Raw genomic sequence first — 22,017 nt, 5'->3', positions numbered from 1 at the left:
GAGCTGGGTACTTTTCATATATATATTTTTAATCCTGGCCAGAATTCTCAAGATACCTAGTGTCTTCATTTTGTAATTGAGGAAACCGAGGTCCAGAGAGGTTAAGCAACTTGTTAAAGATCACACAGCAGCCGGTTGAGGCGCCGGGATGCACACCAAAGCCAGTATCCTTTAGCGCCCCTTAATGCCAGCAAGTGTGGTGGGTGGCATGGGTGTGAGGTTTAGAATCCGGGGGCCTGCTTGCTCCCAAGTCCCTGCTCTGAGTTTACTGTGTGCGTAACCTAAATAACTCAGCTTTCCCGAAGTCTCATTTTCCTTATCAGACAAATGGGGAGTATGATAAAAGTGATTCTGACCTCACCTGTGAGTTGTGAGAGACAAATGAGATAATAACACGAAGGTACTTTGTGAACTGGAGAGTGCTATAGAAATGTTTATTGTTCTTCCCATTTGTAGATGAAGAAACTGAGGCTTATCAAGGCTAAGACATATGTCCAAATATGATGGAGCCCAAAGAGACCATTTCTAGGTGGGGCACAGTCTGGAGTTCTCAAATGTTGATCACCTGAGAGGAAAAACTCAAAGGGCACTTTGCTTAAAAGGGAGGGAGGTGGGGGAGAGGAGAGCTTTAGAGAACCCTACCTTTGGCAATAAAAGTAGGGTGCAGGGGAGTTCCCTGGTGGCCTAGTGGTTAGGATTCCGGGCTTTCACTGCCGGGGCCCGGGTTCGATCCCTGGTCGGGGAACTGAGATCCTGAGATCCGTGTGATGTGGCAAAAAAAAAAAAAAAAAAAATAGGGTGCAGGTGTTTCGCCCAGGTAACATCTCAGAGGACATCACAGTGTGAGGAGGTGGTAAGTTTCTAGAGTCTTGGTGACTTGTCCACATTTATTGTTTAATCCTCCCCTCCCCCCCAGCTGTTCCCTCTAAGGCTGGTTCCCAGACCTAAGCATGCATCAGAATCACCTGGAAGGCTGGATCCTCCCCACAGCGTTTCTGATCCAGCAGGTCTGGGTGGGACCTGAAAATCTGCATTTCTAACAAGTTCCCAGGTGCTGCCCCTGGTCTGGGACCCACCCTTTGCACATCACTGACCTAAGTCAGCCAAAGACCCTCTTGAGAAATGCCCTTCTGGGTCTGACTTGCGGAAGAACAAAAAGGCGGGGGGCTCCTCTGAGAGGCTTTTGTGGGAGATCCTCAGGTCTGGTGTCCTTCCTCTGGGTCTGGTGTCCCTCCTCTGGGTCTGGTGTCCCTCCTCGGGTCTGGTACCCTGGGCCCCGCCACCGCTTCTTACCTTGGGTGGTATCCTCCATCTTGATGGGCACAATGGGGCTCTGAGGTGCCGAGTCACCGCTCAGGGAGTAGCTGTGCTCAGCCTGGATGCCCGGCGTGGGGGAGTCCAGTTCCATGTCCAGTAGAGGGCTCTTCTCGTCCAGCACGGGGTCATCAAAGAAACTGCTGAACAGGTCGTTGGAGAAGTCCTCCATGTTCTCTGCAAAGTGGTCCAGGTGCTCAGGGAAGTGCTAGCAAAGGGGGAGGGGAGAGGAGGGAGTCAGCTCACCCTGGAAAGGGGATGCAGAAGCTGCTCTGGTGGTGCCACCAGCCCTGCCACCACCACCACTGTCCCCATAACCTCCCCATTACTCTTCCCTCCATCATTAATACCACCACCACCAACACCAACTTCTCCCCAGCCCACATCATCATACCAACTATTATCATTTCTATCACTACTGTCACCCCGTCATCACATTACTGCCACCACCACCTCCACCACCGTCTCTAGCCTCTCTGTCAGTATCCTCAAGGGTGAGTCCTGGATGGTGTGAAAGAATCCAGGTGATAGGACGCAGGGCTTTAGTGCTGGCTCTGTGACCTTGGTCAAATCACTTAGATTGCCCAAGTCTGTTTCTCAGTCCACCCTACTTCCTTCACGGAAGGACTAAGTACTAAAGATTAAGTGTATCTATGCCAGCAAGTTTGCATTCCAAAGGCAATATCAGTGACTTTTGTATTCTCTTTTGCTGGAATGCAAGGTGGTGAGATTATTGAGGACTCTGCCCCCCTCATTAGTACAGTCCCCATTTGTCCACATGCCTCCAGTGTCTCCCTTTTCCCAGCCATTCTTTATACCAAGAGATTAGGCTCCAGAGCCATATCATTTGGATTTGAATCCTGGCCCTGATGCTCCTAGCTATGACTCAGTGCCGTTCAAACTGTGGGTGGTGACTCATTAATGGGTTGTGAAATCAATTTAGTAGGTCACGACCAGAATTTAAGAAAAAAGAAAACAGAACAAAATAGAGTAGAAAAATATCAGAGTGCACATAGGGAAGTTAAATACTTGGTAGATTTTTTTAATCTCAGTTTTGTGTGTGTGTGTGTGTGTGTGTGTGTGTGTGTGTGTGTGTGTTCTTGGGAAGGATGTCAAATATATTTCTCAGAAACAAAATAGTCTGAAAAATATTGGTCTCCACGATCCTGGGAAAGTTGATTAATGTCTCTATGTTTCATTTCCTCCTTTGTACAGTGGGGATGATAATAGTTCCTATCTGCTAGGGTTATTGTGAAGATTAAACAAGTTAATGCATGTCAAGCACTTAGAATAGTCCCTGGTACATAGTAGCTACTCAACAAACCTCTTATTAGTAAAGCATCCAGTGGCTGGCACATAGGAGGTGCTTGTTTTTTCTCTCTAAAGAATTATAAATATGTAAGGAAATGTTGTTCATTCTTTTTTTTTTCTGGCCGCGCCACACAGCATGTGGGATCTTAGTTCCCTGATCAGGGATTGAACCTGCGCCCCCTGCAGTGGAAGTACAGAGTCTTAACCACTGAACCGCCAGGGGAGCTCCCTTCCTTTTTACTGACTGAATGAATTTGCTGGGGCTTTGCTTCTGGCCCTGGGGTCCCACCTGGAGAGTGGGTAAGGACTGACTTCTGGAGTCCGGAGTTGTTGGCTTTCTGGCCTGGAATATTTGGAGCCTGTCCTAGTCTGGAAGGGATGAGCAGAAAAGCCCTCTGTCTGAGAATAAGATTCAGAGCCACATGAGCATCTGTGTGTGGGGGGCAGGGGATGAGCCCAAGCTCTGCAGATAAGCTTGCTTTTGACTCCTAGCTCACTCCTTGCTAAGTTTACTTCACTTCTCTGGGTCTCAGTTTCCTCATCTGTAAGGGGGAAATAATAGTTCCTACCTCACAGTGTTGCAATGAGGATCAAATATTTGTTAGGTGCTCAACGCTACCCTCATAGGATTATGAGGATAAAATGAGGAAATACATATAACACATGTATACAAATAACATACGTATATATCTGTACAGCAAACACATGTAACACTGAGAACAGGGCCTAGAATGCAGTGAGTGCTCAATAACTGTTAGCCATTGTTATTATCAAAAGCCTAACTCTGGGCCTGAGGTGAATGGAGCCTGGAGCCAATGCAGGGAGGTGGCTTGGTCCTCCCCCCAACAAAGCATGGATCAGAGAATCCATGATAAAATGAGTTCAGAAACCCATCGTCTTAAGTACTCTCTCCTCTCCCCAGCTTGTCAGAACTTACCATCCCTATCCTACACTTTTCTTGTGGTTTTAACTTTCTGAAGTGCTTTCATACACATTGTCTTATCTAATCCTTACAATTACCCAAGGAGACAAGGAAGTTGCATATCTATATTTGACAGGTAGCGAAACTGAGGCTCAGGGAGCCAAGGAAAGCAGGGAAGCATCCACAACCACAGTCACACTGCAGTCCTCCCCCAATGGCAGCAGACGTTCCCCTCATCGGGAATTGCCTGCCTGTCAGACTGTGAACTCCCTGAGGTAGTAGGGTCTGGACTTGTTTACCTGCTGGGTCCCATCCCCTGGCCCAGGATACACACTCAACAGCTATTGGTGGAGGGACAGCGCCTTGTACCCCAGAGGGCAATGCCATCAGTATGTCATTCGTCACATCAGTGCCTGGGGTGAGGCAGTACCAGGAAGTCAGAGGCTGAACAAGTCTCCAAGACTGTGATCTCAGCCAAAGGCCATTTACAGTGTGCAATGCCCCCCAGCCACCTAGCCAGCCACAGTCTGGACTGTGCTAGCTACACCCTCAGCAGAGTCTGGGTCAGCCCACCTGGGGGCGCCCTCTCTCTCCCTCTGTCTCTCTGTCTCTCTCCCTCTCTCTCTCAGGGTCTCTGAAAGGCCTGGTGTGAGGCCCAGTGGGAGGGGGTTGTGAAGAGCCTAGTGAGTCAGCTGCTAAGGTATTTCTGCGGCAGCTGCTTCTCAGGCGATAAGGGTTTGCCAAGCCCTTTCCCCGGGCCTGGGAGAGGAGAGAAGCTTCCTCCAGTCTGGGCCGGGGTCCCTAAAGGATTCCAGGCAGATGAGCCAGGTCCGTCTCAGAGACCCCTTTTGGGGTGCCCGCAGGCACCTGCTGAGGGAGATCAGTTGGTCCCTGCTTTGTGAGCAGTCCCACCCCACCTGCTGGAGACAGCAGCAAAGGCCCAGCAGGACAGAGCTTCCAGAGGGTGGGAGCCAAGTGGAAGGGGAGGGCGGCCAAGGGGCAGGCGGATTGGGGGTGGGGGACACTCAGAGAACCCAGTCCTCCTTGCTCAGGGCTTCCCTGTGTGCTGGGTGGACCTCTGGGGGCAACGGTGGGATGTCCCATCATCCCCAGGCCCACCTCCTGCTCATGCGAGCGTGCCAGAGGGCCTCCCTTTAGAGAGCTTTGAGCCCTATTTCTATCTGGTGTCTGGCCCCTCAGAGCAGCCCAGTTATGGCTGGTTTATACCATCAATTTAGACGCAGAAGGGACCTGAGAAAGCCCATGGTCCACACCCCCTCTCCCCACTTGCTAATGAGGAAACTGAAGTCCAGAGAGGGACCTACCAGGGTCACACAGTGAATTGGTGATGCTGAGGGAGAGGTTATCCGCAGCTCTGGGGCTGCACAGGAATGTGGAGCAACTTCTCCTTCCTGTCCTCTCTTCTTCCTCTGTACCCACCCTCCCCCCAGCCCTGGAAAGCCCCCTCTGGAGATCTCAGGCCTCCTCAGCTTGAGCAAGGCCCCTTGTCCCTTCTCCCACCCCCCCAAAACCACACCCAGCTCTTTCTCCAGTTCACACACAAAAAGTTCAGGTTTCAGACTACCTGATGGAAAACGATTGGGGCAGCGAGTCAACGTTCTGAGGGGGATAGGGTTCTACTGGGGGTGAGCGTTCTACCGGGGTTGCCTTTCCAAGCAACTGGGGTGGGAAGCCAGAGAAGGAAATATTATGATTTGTTTCCCTCCTTGTTGAAGACTTTTTCCAACAGTCTTGCCAATGTAAGCTCCTTTCCGGCTGCCACGCGCAGCCGGCGCCGGCTCCCCTCTCTTGGAGGACAGGTCCCGAGCTCTCGGGCTCTCAGCCCCGCGCACCCCTCCCCCTCCGCAGCATCTCCTCCCGAAGCCGGGTCTCAGTCGCCGACCCTTTAAGTTTAAAGGAGAGTGTCCAGTCGGCCCCACGTGGCCCAAGAGAGGTTAACGCCGGCGCGCGGGGGTCCGCCCCGCGCCGGAACCCAGCATGCTCATTGGTCGGATCTGCGGAGGTCGTGGCCAATGGGAGGAGGCTGCGAGACACCCGCCGCTGGAGCCGCGGGGAGGGGGCGGGACGAGGGCACTGCTCGCGCGGGGGAGGGCTCGCGGCCTCCGACGAAGGCGCGAGCTGCGCAAGGTTAGAGTGTGTTTGTCTTGTGTCCCTTTCTGCACCTGAGGCAGAGGCAGAGGCAGAAATGGCCCCTTTGAGCTTTCAGGTGCGCCTGGCAGTTCTGTGGTGCCCTAAGACCCTTACCAGCTGCCTGGCCTCGACCCTGCACCGGGAGCCCGAGGAAGTGAAGACAGAGGGGAGGCCAGGCCCCAATTCTTAAATTCCTTCGCGGCTCTTCCAGCTCAGCGACTTCCTTCCCTCCTCGAATAATCCTACCTTGGGCGCATTGATGGGGCAACGGGAGTCTCTGTCCCAGGTAGGGGGAGGTGGGACACTCCAGGGCGGTAATAGCGCCGTCTGAGGCTCCTCTCAGTTCCCCTCCTCTAATTCCTCCCTGGGGGTCGATGCAGAGAGAAGGAAAAGCTCTGGGGACGCGGCTGTCACCTGAGGGTGTGTGTGGGAAAGAGGTTTCCCCACCTGCCGCAGCCTGAGAGCGCCCCTTTCTCTCTGGTCCCTACCCCTCGGCGCCTGCACCCCCATCCCGGGCTTCTCCCCCTCCCCCAGTCCAGGCTGATTCAGTCTGTGTTTGGGGGAAGGAGGGAGGAGGCCGGAGTGGGTCCAGGCTGAGCTGTGGGATAAGGAGTGGGGGGAATGCCGAGCCCGGACATTCCTTCCGAGAGAGTGAGCTCTGGGGAGCGATGGGAGGAGAGTCCTCTCACATTTCCCCTTCCCCTCCCCCGCAGGTTAGCCGCCCCCCCCACCTCCTCCACTGACCCATACATTCCGGGACGGTTACTTGCCTCGTGGTCACTAGAAAATTGCCCCCATTTCTAGCTGAAGGGCAACCAGTCTGAGTCACTGTTGTGCCCTGTGTGTGGCGGTGAGGGGTGGGGGGCAGGGTCAAGAGAGAGCGGGGAGGGGCTTGGGGAAGGGAGGTGGGCCCCTGGGTACCCAGTGGTCCTCCTAGTCCTGAAGCATCACCATCCAGTCATTTGGGGATAGGGGGAGATCCAGGCATCTTCCCAGAGCTAGACTGGAAGGCTGTCCTAGGAAGGAAAGAAGGCCCTAGACTCAGACTCAGGAGGCCCCTGTTCAAGATCCATCTGTGCTGTGAGACCTGGGCAGGGGCAGGTGGTGTCTCCTCTCTAGGCCTGTTGCCCCATCCATTCCCCAACAGAGTCTGTGTTCCTACTGAGGCAGGGGTGGCAGGCGTAGGGTGGAGTGGACTAGTCGTCAGAAAGTGGCCTCTTTTCCTCTGCTCTGGCATCTCTGGGGACTGTGAAGGGACAGAGCCAGTTTTCCTCATCCCTGGAGCCAGCCCCTCCCTGAGCCTTCCTGGCAGGGCACAGGGGTGAAGGGAAGCACATTGTTCCAGCCTCCAACCTCACTCTCATCCCCCATTCCCCACAGGCCCGGGGAAGGCGGCTGCTGAGGTTTCATATTTTCCCCCTACCAAACTCTTCACCACAGAGCCCAAGTCCAAATAAGCAGAAACGCTTCCCTGTGTGTGTGTGTGTGTGTGTGTGTGCGCGCGCTTGTGCGCACGCGTGCATGTGCGCACATGCTACACAGACGTGGGCTGTGAGGTTCTTTCTTACACAGGGAAACACCATCTTCCTGACACCACACAACATAAGATCCCCACATTTAGACACATTCAGACTGTTCCCTATACAGCCTGGCACAGATACTAATGCACACACACACTCTCTGGGCTCACATAGGCTGACACTGGCAGGCACTGACACAGACCCAACAAGGAAACACTCCTCAGCTGTGATCAGACAGACACAGACTCCCATGTGCGCACATACACACACATACGTGCAGTTACCCGAGACAGTCACGGTCACAGACGTGGGCATGCACACTCTCACACAAACACACACAACATCTCACAACACCACAGCGCTGAATGCTGACTGTGCCAAGCCACATGCCTGAGTCATGTGACCTCCAGCGAGGGAGCTTTGGGAGTCCCAGGCTTGCCTGGGGCTGGGACGGTGAGGGCTGGGACTGGAGGAAGAGGTACCATGGGAACTGAGCTTTTCCGTGCCTGTGTGCTGGAGAAAAGTGGGAGAGGAAAGGGCAGGCTGGTGCCCGCCACAGGCTGCCGCTGTGCAGAGCAGGGTCCACGGTCTCTGCAGCCCCCAGCCCTGTTAGTCTGGCTCTCCAGTTCCCCCTCCTGACGCTGTGGTAGCCCTTCCCTGGCCAGACCACAGGTCCCTCAGGAAAATGAAGAGCTGGCCTACAAGTTCCCAGCCAGCCCCTGGCATCTTCTGACCGGGCGGCCCATGTGCTGTGGCACAGCCTTGGGGTGGGTGCCAGGTACTGTCTGGGCAGAAGGAAGCGATGGCCGCTAGTGCCGCCGCCCAGGGCTGGGATTAGCTGTGACTGGCACCACTGAGGGCACAGCAGCCCAGGGTCTGGCTGCTGGAGATGTTGGTCTATAGGCAGTAGCCGGAGGATCCCTGTGGGACAGCTCAGGACACTGGAGACTAAGTGCCAGGGCTGGCGCTGGGGGCCTCTGGAGAATAAGGGCATCTAGTCCCATCCACTTATTTATCACTCGTGCCATTTGTTCAGTGTTTACTGAGGACCTACTGTGTGCCCAACCCTGTGGATACAGAGATGAACAAAGCCCAGTTCCTGCTCCCAAAGGGCTTCCTGACTAGTGGTGTGACCACCCATTTATGAAGGTAGGTGCAAGGCTTGAACTCTGATCTGTCTCCAGAACATTCTCCACCTTGGGATCTTCTAACATAAATATGACCTGTGACTCCCCTGCTCACTATCCACTAATGACTTCCTCTGCCCTTAGGCTAGTTTCCAACTTCCTTAGTATAGCTTGAAATGATCCAGCCATGTCACCTCTGTGTCTCGCTGTGTCCAATTCTCATCTGTGTCTCCAAAGCCTAGCACTGGTCCCAGCACATGGTAGGTGCTCAGCTCTTTGCTGAGTTACTGAGTGGGCGAATGAAGGAATATGCCAGTGAGCAAATGGACTGAGGCCTTTCCTTCTGCAGCTGAGCCTCCAGGAGTGACTGCCCTGAGTTCCGCTCTGCTGCCAGCCTGCTTCTGCCCCAGGCAGTTTCCATGCGCCTGGACGCCTTCCCTCGGCTCCTCCCTGGTGGGGCCCGTTGCACCCATTCTCTGGGTTGTTCTTTCCCAAGGCCTTTTTGCTCTTAAGCCCCAGCCAGACCAGGTACCTGGGGACCACAGCCCCCAACTCAGCTCTGGAGGAACTGTCCCCAGGGTTAGGCCAGGTCCCAGAGGATAAACGGAGCCCAGTGGCCAACCGGCCGAGCTGCTCTTCCGGCCCCTGGCCAGCTGGAAGGCCCTCTTGGGCTGGAGCCTGCCACCAGGCTCTGGCTGGAATTCCCTTGGCCTCTTCCCTCTCCTCTGTGCACTCAGCATTCGGCCTCTGGCTTCCTCAGCGGTCCCGGGCCTGTCTGAGTTGTCCTCAGGTTTTATTTTTGGAAGAAGTTGCATTCTCTCTCCTTATTTACTCCCTTCCTTCAGGGAAGGTGTGGGACCCCTGGGCTCGGCTGGGGATCAGGCTGTGACTCCAGCCCCTGGGGTTTGGACTTCCCTGGGGCTCCAAGGAGGGGACCTCCAAAGATTCCTGACCGATCTGATGCTTCAAAGCCATCTGACTCTGCCCTCCTTCCCCCACCCAGTGTGTGACTAATGCCTGCCCCTGCCCTTCTTGAAGAGCCCCACGATAGCCAAAAGAAATCATTACAATTTTAGAGCTGAAAGGAATTCTGGCATCATTAGGTCCATCCCCGTTTACTTGTAGAAGCAATGTAGTTCAATGGTTATAAGCAAGAGAGGCAGACAGATCCAGTTCTAATCCTGGCTCTGCTGCCTACTGTGTAGCCTTGGGCAAGTTACTTAACCTTTCTGAGCCTCTGTCTCAGCTATGAAATAGGGGTACTTATATCTACGCCACCTGTGAGGTTGCTGTGAGGGTTAAATGAGACAACATTTGTAAAGTGCTTTGTACAATGCAAGACACATAGAAGGCTCTTTTCAAATGTAGCTATTATTATTATTATTATTATCATTATTATTACAGAGAGGAAAACTGAGAGCCAAGGGAAGGAATGGACTTGCCCAGGATCACACAGCTCAAGGTAAGCAGCCATTCCCAGAGTCTTTCCTCTGTCTCCATCTCCCTTCCAAGGAGAAGGGAGGGGGCAGGCACCAGCCCAAAGGAGGAATCTCCTTGAGTCAGTCGCATGGGCAAACCCCTGGGTCTTCCATGGCTGCCTCCTGCATCAGGCCCGGGCCCTCCTCTGACTCAGGCATTTCCTCCACTGCCCTAGGGGCTTCTTGCTTACTGGAGGTGAGAGGTCCAGGGAGGAGACCCCAGGCTGAGGGTCCACCTCAGCCCCAAGGTGGACCCCAGGCCAGCAGGACTATGAGAGGAGGGGGAAATGCTGGGTCCTGACATCACAGAGCAGAGAAGCTGGAGCCACAGCCATGCAGGCCAGCTGGGGCCCTTCCAGCACGTCCAGATGTCTCAGGAATGTGCTGAGCTGGGAACCACCTCACTCCTTCCCTCGCCACCCCCAAGCCCTCATCCCCTCATATGCTTGCTCAAGTTCTGCCTCTGCCCCGCCTCCTACCCTTCCTCTTTCATCTCTCCCTGGGAGAGCCTCGCGTCCACTGTCCCTCTGGTTCCTTGCCACAGTCCAGCTGCCTCTCAGACCTCTGAAGGGGTCACCAGAGGCAAGAGCCCTTCCCCTTCTGCAGACCCCCTGGTCTGACTATGAAGGGTGCGGGGGCGGGGAGATGGAAGCCTGAGCTAACTGGGAGGGGAAAGTTCTGAGCAGATAGTGCCTGCCAGATCGCAAATGTGGAACTGGTTTGCAGCCCTGGGAGAGAAAGGGGTGAAGGCTTTGGGGTGGTAGAGGGCAGGGTTGGGCCTCTTCTCCGGGAGGATGATGAAAGGGGCTTTGGGTATCTTGTCCCAGTTGATGGGTGTGAGGGCCAAGGAGAGGAGGTGCCAAGCTGGGCTGGGCTCAGAAGGAGGGCTCAGATCCTTCTAGGCCGCTGGGATCAATGGGGACGTGCTTTGCCTGATACTGGAGGGTCCTGAGAGTGTGAGGGAACCCCATTAGGGTCTTGGGGTTGGGCCAGGAGACACGACATGGTTCAGACTGGAGCTCTCAGCCCCAAAGAGGGACAGCTTGTGTCTCCGCAAGGGTGGAGTTGCCTTGGGCCTCCCCAGGCCAGCCTGGCCCCAAGTGCTGGGGATGAGAGAGCCAGAAGGGAACTGGTGCTCCTGGCCAGTGTGAGAGTGACATCAGGGCAGGGGGTAGAAATCAGAGGAGAGAAGGGACCTGGGGTCAGTTGCTGCCTCGGCCTGCTCTGGGCACAGAGAGGAGCCCACAATGCTGTCTTGGGGGAGAGGCCGTGATCATCCAGACAGGCTGACAGCTGGGATGCCCTAATGGACTCTAGACCTCCTAGCACTGACGCGGTTCAGGGGAGCTGGGACCACTGCCCTGTCCAGCTCAGAACTATCATTGAGAACTATCACTGGCTCCCTTCTGCCTGCTGAAAAAACTCTCAGCTCCTAAGCACAGCATTCAAGGTTTGTCACAAATTGATCTCAACTTGCCACTATAGCTGGAACCCCTCATCTTTCCTTTCCCTCCAGCCTCATTGGATGACTGCTCCCAGCTCCTTAAACCTGCTGTAAGCTCCATGGCTGCAGGGCCTTTGCTGGTACCATTCCCTGGGCCTGGAAGGCCTTTGCCTTTTATCTCCTCATTCTAACTCCTATCAGCCTTTAAGGCCCAACTCAGTGCTGCTTCCGCCAGGAAGCCTTCCTTGATCACCCAGCTGGAGGAGTCCTCTCCATCTTATACCACTGTAGCATTCATCAGCCACTGGTTAATATGACGCCTTGAACTCTAATTATCCACAATGGGACCCATCTCTCCTTCTAAACTTTAACCACCTTGAGGGTAGGATATAGGATGGATTTCATCCTCGAACCCTCTGCAGGGCTTCACACAGGGACTGGCATACAGTCTACCTAATAACAATAATAGCTAATATTTATATGCCAGGCACTGTTCTAGTTCCTTCCATGCAGTACCTGATTTAAGTTTCAGAAGATCGGGTAGGTACTATTAGTACTGCCATTGAATGGTTAAGGAAACTGAGGCACAGAGGAGTTAAGTAGCTTACCTAGTTTATTCAGTTAGCAAGTGGCTGAGCCAGGATTTGAACCCAAGCTCTGATTGCAGAGCTTGTGCTCTTAAGCACACATGACAACACTGGATGTTGAAGGAATAATGATCGATTTCCTGCTGTCCCATCCCAGCACCTAGGGCCAGATACAAAATATGGTCCCCCATTCCAGGCACTGGGTCCTCACATGGGGCCCCAGATTTGCTCATCCCTGGCCATCCCTCTCCTGATGCCCAGAAAGACATAGCCCTGAGAAGAGGCCTGGGGTCTTTTGCCTTTACCCAAAGAAAACAGCCTTTCAGCTCCAGAGAGGTCCAACAAGTAGGCAAATAAAATCCCTATGGTTAGGGGTCAACAAAGGGATGAAGATGGGACATTCCTCCAAGGGCAGTCCAATGCTGAGGACCGTCCTTTTGGGCAGGGACAGCAACAATCAGAATGAAAACAGCAGCAACAACTACTGTTTATAGAGGGCTTGCCCTGTGCCATGCACTGTGCTAGGCTCTTTGCAAGAGTTGTCTAACTGAGTCCTTGTAAGAACCCTGTGTGCTACAGTCATCCTTACTTAATGGATGAGGAAAATAAGCTCAGAGAGGTTAAGGCACCTGTCCAAGCTCACACAGATGACAAATGATGAGAGCCAGGATTTGCTCCCAGGTCTGGGCAGGGCTAAAACCAACCACTAATGGTCACCCCACACCACCTCAGGTATGGCTTGGCTCCCCAGCGCTTGTCGGGGTATCTGCCTTCTGACCTGTGGACTTGCTGTCTGGTCAGGTGGGGTCTGGGAATAGACACCAGGTCTCAGGAGAATTTCTGTTCAGAATCTGCCCAGAGTGGAATGGATTTAGAGTCCTACAGCTCAACTTTTCCCCAAGCTCATGCAACTTTGAGAGCCCAGGATATTGAGAGCTGGGTCGATTTCTTTAGCTGGGTAGTGAGTACCCAGGTATCCATTTTATTACACTTTGTAATTCATATACATGCATTATATATACTCTCTTATGTGCATGATATATTTCATAATAGAAAAGGCCACCATAATTAGGAGATTGGGATTAACATATACACACTACTATATATAAAACAGATAACTAACAAGGACATACTGTATAGCACAGGGAACTCTACTCAATATTCTGTAATAACCTATATGGGAAAAGAATCTGAAAAAGAATGGAGATTATATATATATATATATATATATATATATGACTGATTCACTTTGTTGTACACCTGAAACTAGCACAACATTGTAAATCAACTACAATAAAAATTAAAAAAAAAGAAAAAAGAAAAGGCCATCACGATAGAGTGAAAGGTAGATGTAGGATTTAGGTTAAGAGTCGCTACTTGATAAATAAAATCCACCTAAAAAAAGAAAAGTACCATCAAAGCTGAAGTGTGGGAGTGTCCTTTCTCCCATTACCCATCCACCCACTCGTTCATCCATCCATCACCGCTTCTCATTCCTTCCTTCCATCTATTCAATAAATAAACATTTCCTGAGCACCCAGTCACTATAGCTATAACTAGTGAATAGATAAAAACAATTGCCTGACACTCCCTGCCCTCAAAGAACTCTCAGTCTAGTTCAGCAATGAGGAAACCAAGGGGAAGTGATTTGCCCAAGGTCACACAGAGAGTTAGGGAGATGAGGTGAGGAGAGGTGAGAACATTCTAGGCAGCAGGGAACACATGGGAAAAGGCTTGGGCCTGTCTGCCTCCCCAGCAAGTCCCCTCAATTGCTGCTTTCAAACTGCCTCCTGGCTCTCCGTGAGGGCCTGAAGAGCCTGCCTTACTCCACTGCTGCTTTCATTTTTGTTATTCTTTTGGAAGAAGAAGAGGGGGACAGCTGCTGCTGTCCAGCTGTTCTGTCAGACCACACAGCCCAGCCCAGATGTGTCAGCCTCTCTGTGATGGGTGAAATGGCTCCTGGGCCAAGGGCCAAGGAAGCTGCAGTGAGGGCTCTGTCCCGGGAGAGTTGGGAGAAGAGGCACCTTCAGCCCGGCAGCAGAGAAGCCCAATATTCCTCCAGCTGTCAAGTTGGCCTCGCTCATGATGTGGTATGTCCAGTTCATAAGGATCAGGATTTTGACATTCCAAGGAAATCACCCTTGATCTATTTTCTCTGATGGTCAGAGTTCTGGGCTGTTTCTTGCCCCTCCCAGCTTCCCCAGAACCAGACATCCTCATGCCTACCTTCTGCCCAGTCCTGCTCCCCAGTTCTACCATTTGCTCTGCCTGCTGAAGCGGGTTACTTCGTGTTCCAGCCAGAGCAATGCTCATGGTCTTGACTTAACTCCACCCAAATCTTCTTCCTCCATCCTGCCCCCTGGAGCGCTGAGACTTCCAGAAGAACAGCCTGTTCTCCAGCATCTGGAGCTGGTTTCTTGAGGGAGGTTCAAGAGCAAGCCAGGTCCCACAGAGGGATGCTCTGAGAGGGCTTTGGTACCAGGACTTGCAGGAGGCACATCGTATGGGGAAGGGAAGACACAAAGTGGGGCTGGCCTTCGTCCTCCCCTGTCCTGGCACAGCGGCCAGGCCAGACAGAAACAGACCCTCCTGGGGAGTCCTGGAAACTGCAGAGAGCAAAGGTCCAAGTTCCCAGGTGGGCCAGGGAGTGGCATCCTAGAGTGAGGATGAGGAGAGGGCAGGGGATGGGATGTGTGGTCTCTCCTCTGACAGGCCAGGCAACGTGCTGGCTCTGCCCTTAAAGCTCTAGGCATCCATGGTGCCCTAAGGATGGGAGTGAGTGAGCGTGACGGCGGAGCCCCTCTGATATCTGAGATCCCAAACGTTCCTGCCCTGGAGGGCAAAGTCCAAACCAGAACAAGAGCGGGAGAGAAGATGGTGATTTCTCTTCCTTGACTCCATGGGACCCTGTCCCGAGAACAGCATTTAGATGTCCCCTCCTCTGTAAGTGTCAGTTTTCTCATCTGCACAGGGGCCAGTGATGCTTATATAACAGGCTCAGTAAAAGGGACACGGCCCCAGTCCTCCCTGCCGAAATACCTTCCAATAACTCCTTTGCCTATAGGGATGGTGATATTGGAGAGGGAGGGTGGGGAGGTCACCTCCTCTGAGAACCTTCCATGATCTCCAGCCTGGCTGGAGGCTCCTCTTTGGGCTCCCATCATGCTCTGCTGCATCATGGCACCCTGCGGTGCTACTCTGTCTGCTTCCCTCTCTGTCTCTCTCATTTGGCTGTGAGTGGCTGGAGGTCATTCTGCACAGTGACCAACACTGGCGCTCCTTTAGTTCCCAGTTGTTAAAGGACGGATGTATGTATTGAAAAATAACCAAGCGAATTCCCAGCTGGTCCAGGGAAGCCGGAGGGACTTCACAGCAGATGGGGACACAGGCAGCATTTTTCTGGGACCGAGTCTGCATCACCCTCAGGGCTGGCTAGGCCAGAACCTGAGAATCCAGGGCCCCTTCTGGAATTATCAGTACAGTTCTTGAACACTCAGGCCTGTCTTTTAAAAAACAGTCTCCCCTTCCCTTATAGGGACTGCCTATAAGGGAGTCTGAAGTCATTTTCTCTACAAATACAGTAGACCCTTGAAATAGAGCAAAGTACACTATAATGTGACCAAAACTTGGCTTCTGTCCTATGTCTGGGACCCATCTCAAATAAAGGTGGGAAAAGCTCTTATCTTTGTGGGGCTGGTAAAGAAGTGACTGCCTCATGCTCCTCTGGAACTTCCTCAGCTTGGTTTGCTGCATATGCACTAAGGTTTCACAATCTTTACTTTTGTGCTTTTTGTGATAGTACAGACCAACTGAAAAATACCACTTTTCATTGATCCTACAATAACATAACTCCACATTTTGTATGATTGAAAATTTTGGACTCAGCTTATTGTTTTATGGTTGAGTTTTACTATACTAAACGCCTATTTTGTGTCACAGTACTGTGCTAGGTTTATGGCAATGAACACAACTGACATGGCCTCTGTTCTTAGGGAACTTGCTTTCTCACAGAGGAAGTGGATAATAAGCTGATAAAATAACAGCAAATTGAGATACGAGCTACGAAGAAATCAAAGGACTGAAACAGGGACTTCCCTGGCGGTCCAGTGGTTAAGGCTCCGTGCTTCCACTGCAGAGGGCATAGGGTTTGATCCCTGGTCAGGGAACTGAGATCCCACATGCTGTGCGGCACGGCCAAAACAACAACAACTACAACAACAACGGACTGAAACAAAACAATAAGGGGTCCCACTTGAGGTGGTTGGGGAGGCTTCTCTAACGAGGCTTCCTTTGAACTGAGTAAGATGAGATGGAGAGAACTGGAAAGCATTCTAGATGTCAGGGATAGCATGTGCAAAGGCCCCGCGGCAGGACTAGAAAAGACTTAGTTTTAAGCTGGGTGAGTGTGGATCCAGGAGTCCCCGCAAACTGGACAAGGGGAAACTGGGGAAGATGGAAGCCCTAGAGCCAACTAGTGCTCAGGGTGAAGCCTAAGCCACAAGTTCAAATCTGCTGTGCATCTGTCAGCTGTAGACTATCCTACACCAGGGGTTGTGGGGGTCTGTGCCAAGGGTAGGGATGACTCAAGGCAATGATAACTCATTGGAAACCTTCCTGAATTTCAGAGACAGTGTGGGCCGCAGTACCCTGATGGCTGGGAGTAGAGAGCATCCTTTTTCCTCTTCCTTAAAAAATGTGGGGCTGGCCTGAGGGTTAGGGAAAAAGGATTCATTCAGCAACAGTTGGTTGAAGCCTCCTCTGTGCCAAGCACTGTACTGGGCACTGGGGATACAGCAGTGAACAAGACAGTTAAACGCCTGCCCTCAAGGAGCTCACATCCTAGTGGGGGAAGCAAAAACAAAATAAAAAGCTGCCCAAAACAAACTTAGTGTTTTAGAGGAGAAGGAGGTGTCCGGGGCGATCTCCCTTCCTGAAGGGGAGCGCTGAGATTTGGGCTCCTCCATTAGTTTTTCTCTATTAATTCTTTTGTAGTGGATTCTACCTGGAGACCAGAGTGCCTCGGCCCTTGGGTCCTCTTTCCTGTTGGTGAGAATTTAAAGAGAAACACAGGCACATGCGCTCGCACCCCTCCCCTTTTAAGGGCTGTTAAAGGCCCACACACAGACATAGGAACACCCAAATGCACATACTTCTCTAATCTCCCTAAATCCCCCAAAGGCTGGGGTGGTGGAAATAGTAATGGTAGTGGTTCTCTGCTTCCCTACTCAGCTCAGGAGAAGCCAGGCTGGGGGCCTGGGGAGCAGTGATCAGGTTTAGCCCTCACCACCCCCCTTCCCCTGGGCTGGCCCCTGGTCCTTGTCATTCCCACACCTGGCCTCACCAGCTGCTGGGAGGTGAATGAGTGTGCTGGGCAAACATCCTTGCAGCTTCCTGCTGTGCCCCTCTGAGACAACAGAACTCCTCTTCCTCCTTCTCCTCCTCCCCACACCCTCCCAGATGGGGCTTCTCTGGGATCCAAACCATTTCCCTCTAAAGAAACCAGAGTCATCCTTTCCCCTGAGCCGGAGGACGGACCTAGTGTCTCTCTCTGGAGACATGACCTGTTCTCCCTCTGGTCCTTTATCCCAGTTCTCTGAGCGCCAGGCCCTCTCTCATACCTGCCCAGGGGCTGAGGGGTCACAGGGTCCAAGGGAAGACGGCTCTAGGGAGGCCACGTCAGGAACTGTGGGAGAGTGGGGAGGGGATGGGAGGAGAAGCACCCTCATCTGGCAGGAAGGGCAGCTCCTTCCGAGGGATGTCTCTGAGAATCACATAGACAAGATTGCAATAGGATGAAGGTATTCTCACAGAAGGAAAAATACAGCACCCCTGGCCACCTCTAAGCACACATGGCTTATGCAAAGTATGCAACTCATTCTCCTGTCTCTGTCCAAGCGATTGCATATTTCTTACACGGTTGTGTTCAGGGTAAGCATCCTTTTTGATTTTTGCCTTTTGTACAGAGTAATAGAGCACACACGGTTTCCACCGTGACTTTATGGCTTTTATCTGGATTTTTAAGAAGGATAGTGAATAACCTACCCTCCATTTTCCAGACTGAGAAGCACACAAACTTCACCCCTTTCCATCTTTAACCCTGGAAACACTTTCCTGTCCTCATGCAGGATGAAGAGGGAGTTGGGGCTGGGGTTGGTATGGGGTCCCAGCTGGGAGGGACCTTAGACATCTAAACGATGGAGGCGCCAGAGAAGGAAGGTGACCTGCTCAGGGTCACAAAGCAACTCCTACCAGAGTATTCTTTACTACTACCCGATCTAGTCTCCAGAGCATGTTAACTCTGGAAACTTACCTGGCAGGCATCGTCCTGCATTAATCTTTGATTAATTTTCTCACTAAATCTCTATAATAACACTAAGGGGAAACTTCTGTATCTCCATTTTTCAGATGAGGAATCCAAGGCCCTCAGGAATAAAAGTCACTTGTTTGAACTGCCCAGCTGGCTGGTGGCAGAAGCACAGCTAGAACCAAATTTCCTGATTCCCAGCCCAGGAGTTTTCTTTCCTCTTAGAAATTCTTTCCTCTCCCCCTGCCTCACCTGGCCTTGCTTAGGCCTGAGATAAGGAGCTTTCCCAGCAGGGCTTTCCCTCCCCAGGCCCAGTACTGGATACCACTGTCTGATCATGATCATGCCTCCTTTCCTGTGCTGGACCAAGGCCCAGATGAGCAGCTGGGGATGCAAGGCTGAATGGAGCAGCAGGAAGAGGCTGTAGGCGGCAGAGTTCATTCAGAAGAAAGTCCAACTCAGAGCTGCTGAGGGCTGAGGGAACCTCACAGGGGGGCTCTGCCCATAAAGGTACGCGCTGCAGCAAACTCCCTCCCTCTGACCAGTACCTGTTACCAACTCCAGGAGGGGCGTATGGAACCCCAGATCCCTGCTACTTCATTCCTAGGATCTGTGCCGGACCATCCTTAGAAAGAATGATCCAACCTCTTCCCATTTTACAGACACGGAAACAGGACCAGGGAGGAAAGCTGGTTGCATGGCCCAGGCTCACAGGGAGAGGCAGAAGCAGAGGCAGGACTAGAACCCAGGTCTCCCCACTGCTGGTTCAAGCCCTCTCCCCTCTTCCCCTCAGCTTGTCTGCAGAAGTGTGCTCTCTCTGGCTGGAACCAGGGGCCTTCCTAGAGAGCAGGGTGACCTGGATCTACTGCCTAATGGAGGACCGGGAGACCTCTCACCCCATGCCTCCCTGACTCAGGTTCCTGTCCCTGGACTTGTTCCCCACCAGCAGCCTGGAACAGTTTAGGTGGAAGTCCAAGATGCCCAGTTCTTTAAGTCTCAGTGCATTTGGCTCTTGTCTGCCAGGTTTATCTTAGTCCCAGGAGTTAGAGGCCAGCAAATAGAGACCCTTGAGATGATCACTGGGTGTGTGTGTGTGTGTGTGTGTGCTGGGGGGGAGGAGGGGAAGAGGGAGAGACTGGCAGGTCACTGCATGGGGTGGGGGAATCCCCCCAGATCCCCCAAGCAGCCCACATTTCAACCCGGCAGGCCCTTCTGAACCCAAAGATTTTCTCCCATTACCGAGCCCATCCCCCCGCCCCCCAGGGCCTTAGGGCTGAGCCTGAGAGAGGGAGGGAGGGAAGAAGAAAGAAGCCACGTTTCCTTAGGGAGGGAGGGGAAGAGAAAGAGAAGGACAAGCCCGGAGACAGAGACAGTCACGAAGCCACAGAGAGAGAGAGACAGTCAGGGAGACATAAGGGACAGAGAAACAGACCTAGAGAAAGACCTCCCTCCTTCTGAGCGATCACCCTGTGCTGCCCTGACCAGTTGAGGTCCCTCCCTGGGGGATCTCTGGCCTGACTTCCTGGGGAGGCCAGGGCAGCACCCCATATTTCCGGGTCTGGCTCAAAACCCGGGTCGGCCTCTGGCCCCCCAACGGGCGTCTGGTCTCTGGCCCTCGAACACTCCCCTGTGCGCCCCCCAGCGGAGAACCAGACGCAGAGCCACCGAGGTCTTAAAGGGGGCGCAGGAAAGGGCGCCGCCAATTTGCACCCAGTCTGGTCCCGGAACCCCAGGGTGGGTGGAGGACGATTAGAAGACTTGGGGGGGGGGGCAGAATTGGTGTTTCTTGAGGTCGTATCAGTGGATCCGATGGCCCCGACGCCTCGACGTTCCCCTCCCCTAGAAGGCCGAGGCCAATGTATCCATGGACGGAGCCTCCAGCAGGACCGTGCACGGGCGCAAGCTCAGAGGCTCCAGGTTCGGGGTCTAGGGAGGTGTCGAGGGATCTAGTCACCAAATCTCAGAGCTCTAAGCACGTGTCTCTCAAGGGGACCCTGCACCGAGCCCCCTCCCCCACTTCTGCCCAGTGCTGTGTAGTCCAGTCCTTCAGGGGGCCCCAGGTGCACCGCGAAGAGGAGTAAGGAGTGGTGGAAGGAAAACACAGACTCTTCATCTTACCGCATTGTTGAGGAAATCAGACTCGTTCAGATCCCCCAAGTCCAGGAAGCTGGATCCGGGGAACAGCCTGTCGGCCGGGAAGGGCTCCAAGACGGCGTCCATCGCGGCAGGCTCCGGAGACCCCCTTCGGCTGGGCTTCCCTCACTCCAGGGCGGCGGCGCGCCCGGCCCAGAGCTCCGGCCCGAGCGCTGGCAAGCGGGCGGGGGGCAGGTCCCGGGCAGAGCCCCGGGGGAGGGGCGGGCAGAGGCTGCGCGGCCCCGGGTAGGGGGCGCGGGGGGCGCGGAGGCCTTAGGGCAGCGGCGCAGAGCTGGCTGGGCTCAGGGGCCCCGGGCGCACCGCGGGCATTTAGCCGACTCCTCCTCCTCCCGCTCCTCCGGGGGCACAGCTGGCTTCCATGGGGAGCCCGGGAGTGGGGCTGAGGGCTTGAGGAGCCCCCCGGACTGGGTGGGAGCCGGGGGCGGGGGAGCTGAGCGCTCCCCCGAGACTGGGTGACTGCCGGGCGCTCCGCTCTCTCTGCGTCTCCCTCTGCACGGCTTCTGTCACTTTTCCTCTCTGTGAAACCGGGAACCCCTTGGCTGGTTAGCCCAGCTGGCTGAGGCGCCACTCCTCCACATCAATATTCACGATAATTTCATATTAATGAGGAGAAGGAGCGGCCTGAGGAATCGTCCCTCCTCTTTTAAAGAGACAGCTGCGAGCTAGTCTTGCCAATCTTTTTTCTCTGAAAAGATAGGGGCTTGAAGCAAAATTGTCCTAGAGCCAATAACTGTGTTCCTTGAACCTCAGCATCTTAAGGCTTTGCCAACCACACTCCCATAAGCTCACGAGGGAGCTGAGTTATTTCTATTCTTCCAGGCTTATGCTAGGGCCTGAACCAAATCCAAAGTCAGGGAATTCCATCTCTTGGGCCCCTCAACAAATCTCCTTTCAATGGGGAGATTTTCAGGTCTCCTCCTCCAGGAAGCCTTCCCTGACCCCCAGGCTGAAGCAGTTACCATCACTGTACACCCGCAGGGCATGGTGTGCTTGCCTCCATGTGGTGAGTCTAATACAGTACTGTCATTGTTTGCTCATGTGTCTATAAACCCACTGGATTCTGAGATCCCTCAGGGCGAGGACTGTATCCAGCTTTCCTGTGTGTGAAAGTGCTGGGGGGGACAGGAGAGATGAGGTAAGGACCCCTCTTCTCATCAATCATCGAGTACCCCTAGTGTTTCTGAAGAGCAAGAAGTTGGAGAACAGTAGTCATGGGCTCTGCGTGAGCCAAGATGTAGGCTGGCGGCATGCTCCGTGGTCACAGGACACTCCCAGGCCCCCTGGATCCATTACCTAAGCGGCCCGCTCCAGAGTACAGCTTAATCTCTTGAAAGGGCTGATAAACAATCACTAGGCACCTGAACAAATGCAAGTGGTCAGAAAGTCACTCCCTCCGCGGGCTGGGCACTCTGTTCCTGCCCAGAAGTCATTAATAGGATTAAGTGTGTCCTCCCTGTCTGGAGCTTTTAATTAGCTCAGGAACCAAAAGCCTTTAAGAAGCAGAGATGTCATCGCAGTTAAGCCAGGGATGTCACCCAAATTGCTCTCTCAGTGCCAAGGTGGGGAAAGGGCACACAGCTAGGCTGAGATAGCAGCTGTTTGCCTGGGGCGGGCGGGCAGGCATGTGGCTTTCCCCCATCTCCTGATCCAGTTGACATAGTTCTGGAGAATGACGTTCTGACCCTCCACATTGTCATATGACTAT

At 53.4% G+C, this 22,017-nt stretch overlaps 1 protein-coding gene across 2 annotated transcripts in view; it reads right to left on the bottom strand.

Annotated features, from left to right (window-relative positions):
• CREB3L1 (cAMP responsive element binding protein 3 like 1) overlaps positions 1-20,378 on the bottom strand; it is a gene marked incomplete at both ends in the record, with an annotated part of 33,924 nt that extends 13,546 nt beyond the window's left edge. For both annotated transcript variants that reach the window (XM_082845786.1, XM_082845787.1), the window contains 2 exons: positions 1,294-1,522; positions 20,277-20,378. In XM_082845786.1, the coding sequence (XP_082701912.1) occupies positions 1,294-1,522; positions 20,277-20,378 (331 nt within the window). The remainder of the gene's footprint in view (positions 1-1,293; positions 1,523-20,276) is intronic.
• Between the last annotated feature and the right edge of the window lie 1,639 nt (positions 20,379-22,017).

The sequence above is a fragment of the Leucopleurus acutus genome (assembly GCF_964270905.1).
Source record: "Leucopleurus acutus genome assembly, chromosome: 8".
Lineage (NCBI taxonomy): Eukaryota > Metazoa > Chordata > Mammalia > Artiodactyla > Delphinidae > Leucopleurus > Leucopleurus acutus.
The sequence above is the reverse complement of the archived record's forward strand: the minus strand, read 5'-3'. Positions and strand labels throughout refer to the sequence as shown.